This window comes from Dendrobium catenatum, unplaced genomic scaffold (genome assembly GCF_001605985.2).
Source record: "Dendrobium catenatum unplaced genomic scaffold, ASM160598v2 fragScaff_scaffold_1220, whole genome shotgun sequence".
Taxonomy (NCBI): Eukaryota; Viridiplantae; Streptophyta; class Magnoliopsida; order Asparagales; family Orchidaceae; genus Dendrobium; species Dendrobium catenatum.
Genome location: NW_021319682.1, coordinates 6,377,987 through 6,394,954, shown reverse-complemented (window position 1 = coordinate 6,394,954; position 16,968 = coordinate 6,377,987). Strand labels below are relative to the sequence as shown.

Here is a 16,968-nt window from a genome sequence, read left to right as displayed (position 1 = left end):
AAAACTTTTCATTCTTGATCTCCCGTTTTGCTTCGTTATGGTGTCGGAGGGTCGCCGGTTATCTGTTTTGGATGATCGAAATACCTCCATTCCCCATTCTGCTAGGAATCCCAACCTTCATTGGGGCTCTAAAGGTGGAAGCAATGAAAATCGGGAGGATTTTCGTTTTTCAAGGATGGTGTAAAGTCCTTTGGTAATCAAAGAAGGTCTCACCACACCTGTTATTGTTACTGTTCCTGTTTATGTGGAAGGAAAGGGAAAAGCTGCTAAAATTACAAATGATAAGGAGACGACATTATCTCCTACGGTATTCCTTTCTTCGCCATTGAAAGGTTCTATACCCAGAAGGTTTAGCTAATGACGTTGAAGCCTCAACGTCTTCAGGACACATTCCAGCGAGAAAAGGTATTTTACCTGCTCAAATCTCAATTGAGAAGGAGAAGATGATATCTCCAAAGGAATTACGTTCATCATCATTGAAGGATATTAATTCTAATGCTATAGCAATTGACTGTGAGGCTTCATTATCTACATGTTTTGATTTAAAAGTTAATCATTTTTTGATACCTCCTGTTATTCCGGAAGACCAGGAAATTCTACCAGTTAATCAGGAGATTTTGAATTCAAATGTTGAAATTGAGGATTTGAATTCTAAAGTTAATTCAAAGAAGGATAATTCTGATACACATAAGCATGAAAATGTGTGGGTTAAGAATCAAGATATCAGAGTAAAAAATGTGGAATGTAATGCTGATGATTCAGAAGATGTTAATGTTATTAAATTGAATGCTCAAAAGAAAAGTGAAAATTATCAATTACTGCAGAAGTCGCTTGTGGTAAAGGCTTTTAGTAAAAAAATTCCTTTTTCTATTTGTAGTATTGAATTGAGGCATCAATGGAGCAAATTTGGGAGTTTTCAATTTACTTCATTTGGACTTGATTGGATATTGTGTTCTTTCCATTCATCTCAGGCTATGGAAGAAGTTTTAAGTGGAGGACCATGGTATGTGGGAGGTCATGTAATTGGGATGGATAAGTGGACGCCTCAATTTTACCCTATTTCATTGAAAGGCTTATCCTCTCCTATTTGGATTCGGTTGCCCCATTTATCTCTACATTGTTGGGATGAGATTAATGTTTCTAAGATTGTTTCCAAGATAGGAGTTCCTATGTTTTTAGATGGAAACATGTTTAAATGGGGTAGGCTAGAATTTGCTAGAGCCTGTGTTCGTATTAACCTGGGTTCTAAGTTATCTCATGGAGTTCGAATTGAAGGTTTATATGGTAAATTCTTTCAGAAAATGGAATATGAAAAGATCTCTTCTTTTTGTTTCAATTGTGGCAAGATTGGTCATGTTGTTGGATTGTGTCCTGATGTAAAGATTGAAGGTCGATTGAATGGATTTAAAGAAGTAAAGATTAATGACTGTCAAAGAAAAGTTCTGGCTTCTGTATATACTGAGAAGGTTTTGGAGGTGAATCCGGGTGTAACTATTTCTGATAATATGTATGGTCCTTGGATGCATGTGAAATTTAAAAAACGCAATATAAATTTTGGAAAAGTAGCCAAAAAGGTTGATTCTTTAAATCAGAAATATTCTGTGAACCCTCAATTGTAGAATGCTGAAGTGACATAGCCCTCTTCCATTAAGTTTAATATGTTATCTTGAAACAGTTTGAATGATAAGGCTATAGTTGTGGAAAATATGGGTGTTGAAGGATGTATTCCTGATTCAACATTGTTCAAAGAACCTCCTGTTGGCATACATTTGGTGGTTGATTTTGGAAATCCTACAAAGAAGGATAAATGTTTAGCTGAACCAAAATTATTAAGTGGAGAAATTCTAATTACCAAGGATGATAGCTCCAGGATGGAAGCGGTAGTCCCTGATGAAGAAGGGATTGTTGAAAATTCTGAAATCAAGGATATTGGATCAGGTTCTCATAACAAAGAATTGGATTCATCTTCCAAGTTTGAAGTTCATAAGACAACTTCTATTTCTTTAACTGATAACTATAAGGAGTTAAGCTTGTTTAGTGTTAAACATAAAAGCACTAAACAACTTAAATTCTTAATACCTATTGAGGATTGTCCCAGGAAAAGAAAGATTGATTTGAAGGCTGTTGGAGGAGGTAACTCTTTTAACACTCTCTCTGGATGATGGGTATTACTGCACGGCTTGGTGATGGAGCTTTTAAGATGTGTGATTTGGTGTTTTTCAGAACTGTGGTTATTGGAAAGGAATTCTGCATTTTTTACTTAATTGAATTTGCTTCCATTCAATAAGATAGGGGTATTTTGGTACTCTTGACTCAAGGAAAATGCTCTCATTTATTTGAAGACTTCATTCTTAATTATTGCTGGAATTATCAATTCTCTGATTTAGTCGTGGAGGTCATGGAGTTTATCTTTAATCTGATGACAGATTGGAATCACTTGCCTACAAAAGTTGTTGATGTAGGTTCTTTAGGTGTATTGGTGGTTTTACTAGTTGTTTTTCTTATTTTCCTTTTAGTTGTGTATTGTTTTTGTTTTTTCCTTTAGTTTCTTTGGTTTTTTTTTGAATAATTGTAATGTTATATGGGATTCTCACTAGTTGTCATTTTTTATCTTTTGAGAATTCTGGGTTACTAACAAACTTTTTAGGTTGTTTAAATATTTGGTATCCCCATCACCCCAATGAATTTAAAATGGTAATTAGTAGATCACATATCCATTATGATGATTTCAAAGGCTTGCTTAGTGTTTTTTCCTTCTAGTTTGTAATAGTTTTTTTTTTTTTTCTAATACAATTTGCATTCCTTAAAAAATAATGGCTAAATATGGATGGCTATTGGTAATGTTCTTTTCTAATATTCATTCTGAGGCACATTGTTGGGTGATCATTTCTATGCATTTCTCCTTCTATCATTTCTATGTGGTGAACGGTGTTGCTTGTATTTTATAAGGTGGAATTATTTCTTGCTATTGTTCTACTAATTAGAAAACAAATAAGTTTAAGGAACGTTTGGTTTGCTTAAAAAAAGAATTCAAATAAAAAAACATATTGGTGAAATTTAGTTATTTGAATAAATGAAAAAAAAAACCCAAAAATATTATATCAATCTTTTTAAATTATTATTTAGTTTATATCCAATTTAAAATCCATCTAGTTTAACAAAATTTTAAATATGATGCTGACGTGAAGCTTCACCCATCACCAACTGCTAGCCGTCGTCACTACCCACCCAACAAATGAATTCTGATGCTCTCTCGATTACCTACCTATGGCCATTGGCCACTTGCTAACAATGACACTAATTTTATACTAAATTTATTTTACTTCAAATAAAATGTAAAAAATAATCTTCTATGTTTATTTTGCACTAAACTAGTTTTAAAATATATCTAATATATTATATTCATTTCATATATTTATTTTTATTCTAAATCTTTTTTAACAAAACGAATGGCCCCTAAATGATATATGATAAAACAAATAAGAATAAAAATATAACATAAAATAGTCGAGATAAAATAATTAAAATTAATGATGATTTTGTTTGATTCCCTAAATTAGATGCACAATATTGCTAGTTTTTGTATTTTACTATATTGATTTATTTCCTAACATGCAATGTCAAGGCTGATTAGCGTCCCAATTACTATTCATGAAGGTGAGATTAGTTACATGAATTCATTTTTTATATTTTACTATATGATATTACTTACTAAATATCTTAAAAACTATTACAAACAACAAACTTTTATCCCATAATGTGTGATTAGTTACATGAATTCATTTTCTCCATAAAAATTATTTTTAATACTTTCTTGCCAAGCCTTTTTAAGTCTAACTCTCCCTTTTTTTAACATAGACCTAATTTAATACATTTCTCTAAACAAGGACATTGGAAGACCAACATTTTATGCATCCAACCCTTCTAAGACAACTCTCTAATTTAATCTATCACTAAAGCTACACAAACTTTTTCACGTGCATACTCTTTTCGTATTCTATCTCTAAGTAGAAAGGCACTTATCCGTCCGAGGATCCTCATCTCTATAACACTTAATTTTATCCTCTTTTAATGACCAACATTATGTGCAATCAAATATTGCAGGTCTCGCCAACATCTTATAAAATATTCCCTTAAGGTTGAGGTACTTACTATCACATATGTCCAATACATTCCTCCACTTCAACCATCTAATTTGAATTCTACTAATAATATCCTCATCTATTTCACTATCAGCGATATCTAAAATATGCACACTTCTTAATGATTTGGTAATCCAATGTCACATTCACACAACTAGAATTATTACTACTAAAATTACACTTCACGTATTTGATTTTAAATCTACTCAAACGAAACATTTAGAATCTACTATTGACATCAATAATTCAATTTTTTCATCAACTCCCTCTAGTTTTATCAATAAGAAGAATATCAACAAAAAACATACACCACGATTTACATAGAGAGCACTCAAAGTTATTCCACTTATATATCTAAACTTAAGCTTTACAAAATATAAAGCTAAAAATTTTAAACAACATGAAAAATAACACTCTTTACCCTCTCTGTTATAATGTCATCATCAAATATCTTTTACATGTTGTCAATCTAATCATCATTTGCAGAGAATGCATCGCCCTTCACTAACGTCTGAACTTTTTGTCTTTCATGCAAGCACACACATCATTGCCATAAACTGCCATTCCCAACAAGATTCCATCACGACCCATTCTGGAGAAATCCCATCATGACTTTCTCATCTCTACATCATCCGGCAAAAAGCTATCATGATTTTCACTTTACCATCAAGGAATTAGCCAAGGCCATCAATAGAAATTGAAAGAGTGTTCTATTAACTAAATAGTAAAATAGAAGTGTTAAATATATAAATAAGATAATTTTACATTGCTCAGATCATATAAGCAACAAAATGGAAGCCATCGAACATTTTAGATTTAAATGAAAAAAAAAACAATAAGGATGTGGAAATGAATCATTACTTACAAGACTAAAATGTGGAGATGATTCTTTACTACAAAAAATAAAAAATAAATATCAAAATAAAAAAGGAACAGTTGGTTAATTGGTTGCAGTAGTTCCCTTAACTCCAAAGGCAATGAAATTAACGCTTGTGTCGTCAGACAAAGACCACTGCCCGGTCAAGGGTTGGTAAACAAACCCTGCCATTTCTTCTACCTGATTACAGGATTACAAAACCCAGTAAAAAAAAAAATACACTGTAATATTCTATGAACAATACAGCATGGGAATATATATATATATATTAATGGCCTTCTATCAAGAATTGAGCACTATTATAAGTTATCTCAGGAATTAGAAACATCATCATTCATTCTTGGAGTCTAACATTGAAATGTAAAATTATATATATATTTAGAAGCAATAGGCATTTTCACTCGCAGGTACTTTCCGTTACATGAAGTTGGGACCAAAAGATTATACTATCTCTCTACCATTATGTCCCGATATCGTGAATTTGATCTTCTTTTTCCTGAGATCACTAAGATTTTGATTTACATGGGGTAAAAAACGTTGGTAAGAAAATCATCAAGCGCAGCACTACAATATAATCGAATATAATAAGAAATTATCCAGAATTGATTACGTATAGATTTAAGATATTAAATTTGATGCATGAAATATAAGGATAACAATTACCATTAGTCTTACACAACTATTTGAGGTTGGCTTATGAATCTTCATATTTTACTAGTCCTCATTAAGTATTGTTAGAGGAGTTAAAACATATTATTCATAAATTATTTGTACTGCTAATCATCTAATGCCAATTATACATTTTTTTAACAAGTGCATTATCTAAACCATTAATATCTATTTTTACTTAGCAGTGTATGTCCATACCTATCAATATAGGCAACTCACGGGTATCCAAAACATATTTCTATCAAAAGAGCTTGCCAGATGGAATACTCGCTCAAAGCAAAGCTCCTACAAAAAACGTCTCATCCTGAGGGGAACTCGTCAACACTAGCCTGTAAGCAAACAAATATTCACTCTAGTGGAGCGCACGGCATACGAGCTCGCACCTGGAGTATCAAACTGAGAAAGTGCTAACACTTAATGAGTTTGTCTAGAGGACTTGCTTAAACAAACCTTCACCCGGGCACGCACCCCAAGAGCATCCACTTCGTCAGCAATTGTCCTCAATTGAGGCCATCCACCTTCCATGAAGGGCCCAATCAAAGCTACATGAAGTGAACACCTAGAAAGTCCATGATCATGACTTCGACGGATATGCTCGTCCCCAGCTCACTATCATATTTTCTCTAGGTACTCAGTTCAGCTTCAAGGACTTGCCTTCATAGGATTGCCTCAAATACTCGCTCATGAAGACTCGCCCAAGGTACTCATTGGGGCTCTTTCAAGCCACATCATGAGCTAAGGGCCACATCAAAAACGAAGGGATATATATGTATAAATATATATATATTCATTTTTTTTTTCTGGGTTTAACCTTGCTTCTAGACCCCTTAACTCTATAAATAAGAAATTAAGAGGCACATTTTTATACTTCATATAATTTTTCAATTCACAGTAGCTCTTTTAAATCTTCATTCACTCTCATACTTGTTGATTCCGACACTTAGTTCTCTCACCAACTTGTTAAACCTATTAATAGGGTTAGGTGTCACCCATAAACAAATTTAGATCAAACCCTACTGACAAGAAGACAAACATTATGCATAGAGAAACAAAACCAAGAGTTGATAGTGAATATAGAGAACCAGAATCTCATAAATAACTGTGATTTAATGGAGATGAAAGAGAATCACGAAGATGATCCAAGATGCATAAGGGCAAGTTAAGAGAAATGCCCCGGGAGAAAGTACTTTTAAATGATATCTAACTCGATAGCCAGTGTGTTAATTTTAACGCCTATCACTACCACAATGACAACCATGCCAACAATGAAAAATACAACCCTCCGCGATTATGGAGGTGACCGACCCAGTTTCCAGGTAGATGGTAGATGCAAAACCACCCAAAAGTTCAAGATGCCCCGCCTAGAACATACTAGGGAAGGTCTGATCCTACTGAACACGTCACGTACTTTGAGTCACCAACATAAATAATGACATGCTGAATTGTGAATGCTCTTCATTGCTTTCAAAGAGTTTGCCCTTCAAAGATTTTTCCTCTTACACTAGGTATCTTGACCTCATTTTCTAAATTCAAGAAAATATTCATTACATAATTTGCGAGCACCCAAAGACCACTCAAGAGCTCACAAGCTTCCTAGAAGTTGCAACATGAACTCGAAGAGTCGCTAAGAAGCTTCATGGTCAGATTCTATAGAGAAATAATGGAAGCCAAAGACCTAGAGTCGGCAATTGTTCAGGTTGCACTGACTCAAGGATTATAGGAAGGATCTTCAGGTACACTCTTGGTGGAACTTGCCAACAACCATGTAAAAGTAGAATTAGCTTGGTTGATTCTTCCTAGGCCACTTTTCCCAATGAGCTATCGACAAGGCATAATTTGCACAGAAATCACATGTATGATAAAAGTCGCCTAAGGGCCCACAAGGGGAAAGAGGCTGCATGTGCCACAAGATCAATATCCTTTTGGCCAGCAAAGGCCCCCTACTAGCAAGACCATGAGATTTAATGTCATCATGAACAACAGAGGTCCTACATTCCAGCGAAACCAATAAGATCACTAGCACAAAACTAGCAGCAAAGTTCAAGATGCCCCACCTAGAATATATCGAGAAAGGTCTAAACCTATCGAACATGTAGCATACTTTGATTCAACAACATCAGTAATGAATGTTAACAACTAGTGGTGTCAAAATGGGTTTTCAAGGCGGTTTCAGGTCCAACCCAGAATTGAACAGTCACTATTCACTCGATCTGGTTATAATTTTGGGTCAAAATCCTTAACCTGAACTCGACCTAATTCGGTTTCGGGTCAACCCGAAACAACCCAAAAAACCCAGAATATGGAAATTGGCCATGAAACCGCAGACGCAAGCTGGTGTGGGTGAGGTGGTAAGGCACGGATGCGAGCGCTAATGGGGTCAGAGCGGGTGCGGAGGCAAGTGGGTCCAAGCGTGATGCGGGCACGGTAAGACCTAGCAAGCGAGCTCGAGTCAAGGGTGTTCAGGTATAGACGTGAGTGTTAGAGGCTGCGTTAGTGCTATGTGAGCACGGGTTAGCAACGGATGTGAGGGCAGGTCAGACAACGGTCGCAAAGGCAGGTAAGCATGAGTAAATTTAGGTCATTTTCAGGTTTTTGGGTCAACCCGAACCCGATTAGATTTTAAAAAGGGGTCAGAAACTCGAACCCAAACCTGACCCGTACGAAAAAAGGATTGCCCGACTCAAAAAAATTTTGGGTCGGGTCTAGTTCGAGTTTCGGGACGGGTCAAATATTAACACCCCTATTAAGAACACACTGAAGTGTCATATGTTCATCAATTTTAAAGAATCTGCCCTTCAATATGGTCTTCTCATATATTTTTAGGTGCTATCACCTAATTTTCTAAATTCAAGAAGATTTTCATCACATAAATCACAAGCACCCAAAGGTTGCTCAAGAACTTCTAAGCTCTCTTGAAGTTGCAAGAAGAACCCAACGCGTCGCTAAGAAGCTTTATTGTCATATTTTAAAGAAAATTACTGGAAGTCAAAGATTGGGAGATAGAAATCTCAAAAGTTGCATAGGCTCAAGGATTGTAGGAAGGATCGAACATATATGCTCTTAGTAAAAAATAGTAGCAAATGTTGATCGAGTTGCAAGAACTCACTAATAGTTATATTAAAGCTAAATAATACAATTGTGCAGTTTATTCTTCCAGAACCAATGTTTAAAATTACGTAATGGGGTATTGAGGAGTTTTTCGTTCGTGAGGCGAGACGTAAGCCTCAAAATCAAAAAATTACGTAAACATAAAATGATAAATTTTGTATATACTAATGAGTAAATAATATATAAAACATAAAAATGCACAATATATGAAGTAAAATCAAAATATCTCAATAATAAGACAACATGAAATATAGTTCAACTCAAACTCCATCTTTCCCAAATTATAGTATTATTTCATTAACATATAATTCCAAAAATAAATAGCAATGACATATCACATAAGAACTAATAAGTCATCAGCATTGTCATCACTAAGGGAGTCTTCATTTGAATCATCATTATGATGAACTGCTCTCTCCCCTTCCTCATCTCCTATAGAGTAATATCTCCCAAATAGGTCCTTCCTCAATATCAGTTATCTTCCTCTTTCCTAAATATTTTTGAATAATCTCAAAATAAAAAATAGTGTAATACATTAATAAAAGTTTAAGAAAATTATATTATTTATATACCTTTTTTTTATTTGTTCTTGAGTTGTGGTGGATGTAGATGCTTTACGGCCATCAAAGGAATCAACATTTAAATCTTCATATTGTAATTCAAACGGCATCACTTCAACTTCATCATCTACAAACCACTCATCATCAGATGCCACATCATCGCAAAGCAAATGATCTTCATCATCCATTAATCATTTTTTCTTCAAATTCTTATCTCTGAGTTTTCTATTATACATAATATACACCAGTGAATTTATCCTCAATGTGGACAAGAGATTTCTCCTCTTTGTATGTACTTGGTTGTAGGTACTCCAAATTCTTTCACAGCCAGATGAAGAGCATGTCAAGCCCAAAACTTTCACAGTAAAATGTACAATTCAGGAGTCTCATCACCAAATTGAATAGACCACTCAACTAATATTTATATAAGAGAGTTAATTAGTGCGAAAAAAATTAACTTTTAAATAAATGTTTAAAACATTAAATAAAATTACTTGGAGATTGTTTGACAATTGTATCATTTGCTTGTTGCAATCCAAAAAAACCTTCTTTGTTCCTAAAAGGTACAAATTGCATGTCAGCATTTGATCTTTCAGTTACATCACTTATTAGCCGATCCATGCAATGATACAATCCCAACTTTATTTCAGGGTTTACAGACTTATTCTCTACATATTGATACTAAGGATTTAGGTAATAACTGGCTGCATGCAAGTGCCGGTGAAGTTGTAGCTCCCATCTATCATCAATAATATTTCAAATTTCCCTAAAGCTACCATCTTCGCCTCCTAAGTTGGAGGTAATCATTTCTTTAGCTTCATCCATGGCATTGTAGATGAAATTCATTGTAGGCTTCTTATCAGCATCCACCATCCTTAAAACTTGAACCAAAGGTCTAGTGATTGTAATGACATATAAGATATTTTGTCAAAATCTATGATTTAAAACAATCTTTCTAATCTCTTTTCCCTCAGCCTTCTTCACACAAGCACAACAAAACCACTGTGTAGATGTGCACATAGTCTCTAAAAGTTGTCTAGCATCCAACATGCTCTCTAAGGTCAAGTAAGCGGTGGCAAATCTTATTGCTACTGCCCTTAGAATTTATTTCTTTAAAAATTTTCTCATAAGAGTTAGAACCCAATATTGGTTGTAAATAAACATGGTTTTTTTTTTTCTTTAGTAAGTGCATTCTTATGTTGAGGTAGCTCCCCAAGCTTCTCAAGAATGAGATCTATACAATGTGCAGCACATGGAGTCCAGTACAGATGTTTCCTCTTCTCCATAAATTTATTACCTGCAGCCTTATAAGCACTTGCATTATCAGTCATAACTTGTACAACCAAATATTCTCCAACCTCATCAACATAGCTATTTAATAATCCAAATATGAACTCAACATTTTTGACCTGGTCAGACGCTTCAACTGACCTTAAAAATACAGTACCATAAGGATTATTAATGAGAATGTTGATCAGACTTCTATGTTTGATATCAGACCACCCATCTGAAATAATTGTTACTCATGTTTGGGCCCAAGTTTTTTTAATTTTTTTGATGCTTTTATCAGTGCTTTTCAACTCCTTCAGAATATATGTTCTCAAATCATACATGGTTGAAGGTTCGAACCCTCTCCCAAATGCTCCAACTGAATGAATGATGTTGTAATAGGCAGATAATGTTGCAACATTAAATGGAAATATGGAATTGCATTTTTGTAAAAGAATATGCCTATATCCTTACACACTCTTCTCTGTGCCTCCCATGCATTTTTTTTGGGCCATCTTCTATGTAGTAGGAGGCCTATCCTCTGATGTGTCCACCACATAATGATCCATAGGCCCTATAGCACCCCTAGATGAAGTGGGATTCATCGAAGAAGATGAATCCCTAACGCTGTGCTCACTCCCATAGTAAGATCCAACATCAACTCTGTCCTCAAATTGCTTATGTGCAAGATGTTTTGATGTGGCAGACTTATTCATGTATGACTTTATCTCCTTCCTTACAATATCATGAACTTTGGAGCATGGAACAACATTCTTGTGAGACCCTGAAAGGTGATCCTTCATCTAGTCACACCACCCATCACAACTTTATCACAGTAATTGCATTTTAGATAAATATATGTTTTATCACCTCCCCTTACATCCACTTGAGTGCTATGTTTCGATGCTAGATCTTTTCTCTGACTTGATGCAGCTTTATCCTTACTTCTGATCATCCTTTATGAGAAGAATATATTAGTATAATATATCGAATCCCTGAACATAATGCTTCACTTATTCTACATTACGAAAATTTTATACAAAGCATGCACTCATGAAGAAGCAAACCAACAATAACAACTATTACTAAAGATGATGAATACAATAATATACTGGTATGTCGGGTGTCCAAGGGGGCATTGCCCCCTGGCGAGGTTTCCGGGGGCAGCGCCCCTGGAAAAAAAATTTATTATAAGAGAAATTTTGAAGTTCTGCTTGTTTTTAAAGTTCGTAAGTTGTTTGTATGGAAAGATACCGAGCGGTACCGAGTAGGTACGCATATACCTAATGGTACCGAGAATGTACCTGCTCAGTACCGAGCATGTACGTAGTGGTACCAAACATTATTGTACCAAGTGGTACTGAGCATGTACTAGCGATACCGAGTAGACAGACCGATTATAGAATCTTACTCAGCAAAATATGGAGGTCTTTATGGCAGAACGCATCGATCTTATATTTCAAAATAAGGTGATGTATGGAACCACGAAGAAGAAGAGCTTTCAGCAATTAGTCGAAGGAGACTCCAACCCAACTCACGGTAGAAGATAACTCCAAGCAATAGGCAAAGAACAACTCACGGTGGAAGGAAGTCGATGCCAAACGAAGAGGGAAAAAGGTCACTCGAAGAAGGGAGAAAACCTGTTTTCGGAAATTGACAGAAGGAGGAGCAGACACTAAATCTCTGTCTAATGTCCCGATAGTGCGAGAGTTTTCTAATGTCTTCCTTGAGAAATCAACAATTTACCACGTGAAAGAGAGAGTGTTATGAATCAATGCCAGATGAGTGGAGAATGAGTGTGTTGATTCTTATTCTTATGAATAAAGGTGATGCACAAGTATGTGCGAATTAAAGAGGAATTAAATTGATGTATCATACTTTAAAACTTTGGGAGAGAGTTATGGAGCATAGGTTATGCATGATACTAATGTTTTTAAAAATCAATTTGGATTCATACCGGGCTATTATGGAAGCTATTCATTTATTGAGAGGGTTGATGGAAAAGTTCAGAGAGAATGAGGAGGATCTACATATGATATTTATTGATTTAGAGAAAGCATAAGATAAAGTTCCAAGAGAAGTGCTATGGAGAGTTCTAGAAAAGAAATAAGTTAATAATGTTTATATTCAAGTCATTAGGGATATGTATGCAGGAGCTATTACTTGTGTTCAAACACAAGGTGGTTTGACCAACTATTTTCCTATTTCAGTTGGATTACACTAAGGATCATCCTTACGCCCTTAACATTTTACTTTAGTCATGGATGTTCTTACTAGACATTTGTAAGAGGATGTACCCTGGTGTATGCTTTTTGCTAATGATATTCTTCTTGTTGATAAGACTAGAGAGAGTTGAAGGTAAACTCAAATAATTGAGGTCAACCTTAAATTCTAAATGTTTTCATTTAACTAGATCTAAAACCAAATACATGAAAAATAATTTTAGTACTAATAAATCTAGTTGGGGGTTTGCGACTTTGAGCGATCGAGTCATTAATAAGCATGCACATTTTAGATATCTTGGGTCTATTGTTCAGAGTGATGGTGAAATAGATGGGGATATTATTAGTAGAATTAAAGTTGGATGGTTGAAGTGGAGGAATTTTTTCGGGTTTATTGTGTGATAGAAAAGTATCACTCAAACATACGAGAAAATTTTATCAAATGGTGCTAAGACCTACAATGCTTTATGGCGTAGAAAGTTGGCTATTAAAAGAGGAGCATAATATTAATTTAAGTGTTGTTGAGATGAGTATGCTCAAATGGATGAGTGGATTTATTCTTAGTGACAGGATACGAAACAATCATATCCATGGAAAGGTTGGAGTAGCTTTAGTGATAGATAAGATTAGAGAGAGTCGCCTTAGATGGTTTGGTCATGTAAAATTGTAGCCTTCCGATGACCCTATTAGGAGAGTATATGTATTAGATCTGGCCTATGTTAAGAAAGATAGAGGTAAACCTAAAAAGACTTTGTTAGAAAATAATTTAAATGACCTTTCTTTATTAGATTTAAATGAGAATATTTCTAATAGGACACAACGAAAAAAAAAAAGGATTCATGTCGCTGACCCCACGTAGTAGGATAAAGGCTTGATGTTGTTGTTGTTGTATTTTTTGGTACTGCTCTAATATCCAAGGTTCTATATAGAATGACATCTAAGGAGCATCAAGAGTTGAAGGTACAACTCCATAAGCTAGTTGATAGAGCCTTTGACCATCCTAGTGTGTCTCCGTGGGGAGTACTTATTATATTTGTAAAGAATAGTATGATGTGTATGTATAGCAATTATAGGGAATTGAATAAGGTCATGATAAAGAAAAAGATCCTCTATCTAGGATTGATGATTTACTTGACTAGCTATAGGATCTTCTATGTTTTTCAAGATCGATATGAGATATAAATACTATCATGTAAATGTAAAAGAGAAATTTGATGAGGATAATTTTAGTACCCGATATAGGCATTACGAGTTTTTAGTCATGCCTTTTAGAGTGAAAAAAGTGCATACAACTTTCTGAGATCTGATGAATAGATTATTCATAGAGTATCTAGATCAGTTTGTTATTGTCTTTATAGATGATATTCTAGTTTACTCAGCTTATGACGAGGAATATGTGGTTTATCTGAGAACAATTCTGAAGAAGCTGAGGAAATATCAATTATATGCTAAGTTCTCCAAATGTAAATTTTGGTTGAAAACATTCCATTTCTACGACACATGGTGAGTAGTGCAAATATCTTTGTGGATCCTTAAAAAGTTTAGGCGATTGTTGGTTGGCCGAGACCTACTACTGTGTCTGAGATATGCAACTTTCTAGGAATGGTGGATTAGTATAGGAAGTTCGTAAAAAATCTTTCTCAAATTTCTACCTCTCCGATAGGACTGACTCATAAGTCAATGACTTTTATCTGAACTCCAATTGAGAGGAGATTTTTAGAGACTGAAGAATTATTTGACATATGCTTCAATTCTAACTATTCCATTAGTACGGATGTATTTCAAATGTTTAGTGATGCTTCACTGAAGGGAATGAGGTATGTTATGATACAACATGAGAAAGTTATAACATATGTTTCGAGGTAGTTGAAGCTACATGAGATGAATTATTCAATGTTTTTATTGTATTTGTTCCGAAGATCTGGAGGCACTACTTCTATAGAGTCTGATGTGAGATTTTCACTAATCATTAGAGTATGAAGTATATATTTACCAAGAGGAATTTGAACATAAGACAAAGAATATGGCTGAAGCTTATTAAAGATATGATATGACTATTTAGCATCAACCAAATAAGGTGAATGTTATAGTAGATTCTTCGAGTAAGGAGTCTTTCCTGATATCAAGTCTTTTGCTTACTTCTGATGAACATCTAATTTGGGATATGGAAGAACTACAATTGGAGGTAATTGCTCCTATGGATTGAGATTTTGGTTTTCTGACTCATATGACTATTTGACCATTTCTATAAGAAAGGATTCAGAAAGCTCAAAAGTTAAATACAAAGCATCTGAGATTGATTGATCAAATCGAGTCTATTAAAAAATATGAACTACAATTAAATAATTCTAGAGTTATTCTCTACAATAATAGGCTATGGGTTCTTAGTTCTAGAGATCTAAGATGAGAGATTCTACATGAAGCGCACTGTTTAGGTTATATTATTTATTCGGGAAGTAGTAAAAAATATAATGATTTAAAATATATGTTATGGTGGTCTAGATTAAAGAAGAATGTAGTAGATTTAATTTTGAAAACATGAGAATTGTCAGTTGATGAAACCAAAGAATCAGTGATAGGGAGATTTTCTACAACTGTTAACAATTTCGGACTAGAACTGAGAAAAAGTGATAATGGATTTTGCTATAGGATTTTTTCGATCAAGGCAAGGACACGACACTATCTGGGGTTATAATAGACTGTTTAACCAAGATTGCACATTTCATTCTGATATGAAAATCTGATTTTGTAGTAGATTGGCACATGTCTATGTTTGAGAAATCATCCGACAACATGAAATACTGAAATTCATAGTTTCTGATAGAGATATCTGGTTTATCTACAGGCTATGAATAGGTATTCATCAGGATTTCGGCACAAACTTATATTCCAGTTCAAGTTTTCATCCACAGATTGATGTACAGTCTACTATTCAGGCATTAGAAGACCTTCTGAGGTTGTGTTCAAGAATTTGGCGATAACTGAGAAGATCATATACCTCTTTGGTCGAGTTTGCCTACTATAACAGATTTTAGTCAAGAACAGGTATGGCCCCATACAAATCTCAATATGAAAGGAAGTGTAGAACCCCTCTATCGTGGACAACGATCGGTGAAAGGAGTTTGATTGAGTTAGACTTAGTTAATGATGCTACTAAAAATATTCATTTGATCAGAGATAGATTAAAAGCTATGCAGGACAGATAGAAGCAGTACTATGATGCCAAGCACCAAGCAGTGGAATTTGAAGTTGGTGACTTCATTTATGTGAAAATCAAACCGATGAATTGTCAAGGACGAAAAGTTTTGTATGCATATGAGTATCTGAATCTAATTTGAAGTGAAGCACAAGTGTCTATGTGCATGTTTACAAAATCTAAAAATTTTCCCTTGAAAAGCCGGGAAACTGGGTTTGTAGCGCCGCAGCTTTGAGTTCACTTTTTTTTGCAAAAATAAATCAAGTGTTGCGGTGCTGGCTATGGTGTTGTTGTATAATACTTCTACAAGGGAGATTTGAGGCGGTAGATTTGAGCGCCACAATGCCAGATATGAATTTTTAATTTAAACTATCCTTTTCACTATTCAAAATTCATTTTCTTTTATTTGGGCAACCGGCCAGAGAAAGAAAGGAGGATTTTAGAGAGAGAAAGCTAGGGTTTGAGTGACTCCATTTTATTTTCTACTTTCGGGCAATTTTTGAAAGTTGCCCAGTTCAAGGAGCATTATAATCTATCTTAATTTTTAAAAATATGAGGATTTCTAGATTTTTTTAATTTAAATTATAATTCTATTTAGAAAAAATGGGGATAACTTTAAACATGAAAAAATTTCACCATATAACTTTTTATATGTTATAGATATGACAATTTTGGATAATTAGATATTTTTCTAGAAAATCATTACATGGTAAATTAAAAAATGTGGGATTTCTGTCAAATTAGAAAATAATACTAATCCACAAAAATAAGGTCATGGCATAATTAAATGTACAAAACTATATTCTGAACAATCCCTAGTAATATGATAATATTCTGAAATTATAAAAATTATGTTTAGTAGATGTTCCGTTGGCCACCGACAAAGTAGTTTGTGAAATTATGAAATTGATTTATTTATATATTT

The 16,968-nt window shown here is 34.3% G+C and overlaps 1 protein-coding gene across 2 annotated transcripts in view; it reads right to left on the bottom strand.

Annotated features, from left to right (window-relative positions):
- Window positions 1-4,434: 4,434 nt before the first annotated feature.
- Window positions 4,435-16,968, bottom strand: part of LOC110099596 (ubiquinone biosynthesis O-methyltransferase, mitochondrial) — an 86,066-nt gene continuing 73,532 nt past the window's right edge. Inside the window, exon 9 of one of the 2 annotated variants that reach the window (XM_028699217.1) lies at window positions 4,435-4,765. In XM_028699217.1, the coding sequence (XP_028555050.1) occupies window positions 4,760-4,765 (6 nt within the window). In that variant the 3' untranslated portion in view covers window positions 4,435-4,759. Of the gene's footprint in view, window positions 4,766-4,934; window positions 5,200-16,968 lie in introns of those variants that run through there. The other variant, XM_028699216.1, reaches the window with a different exon arrangement.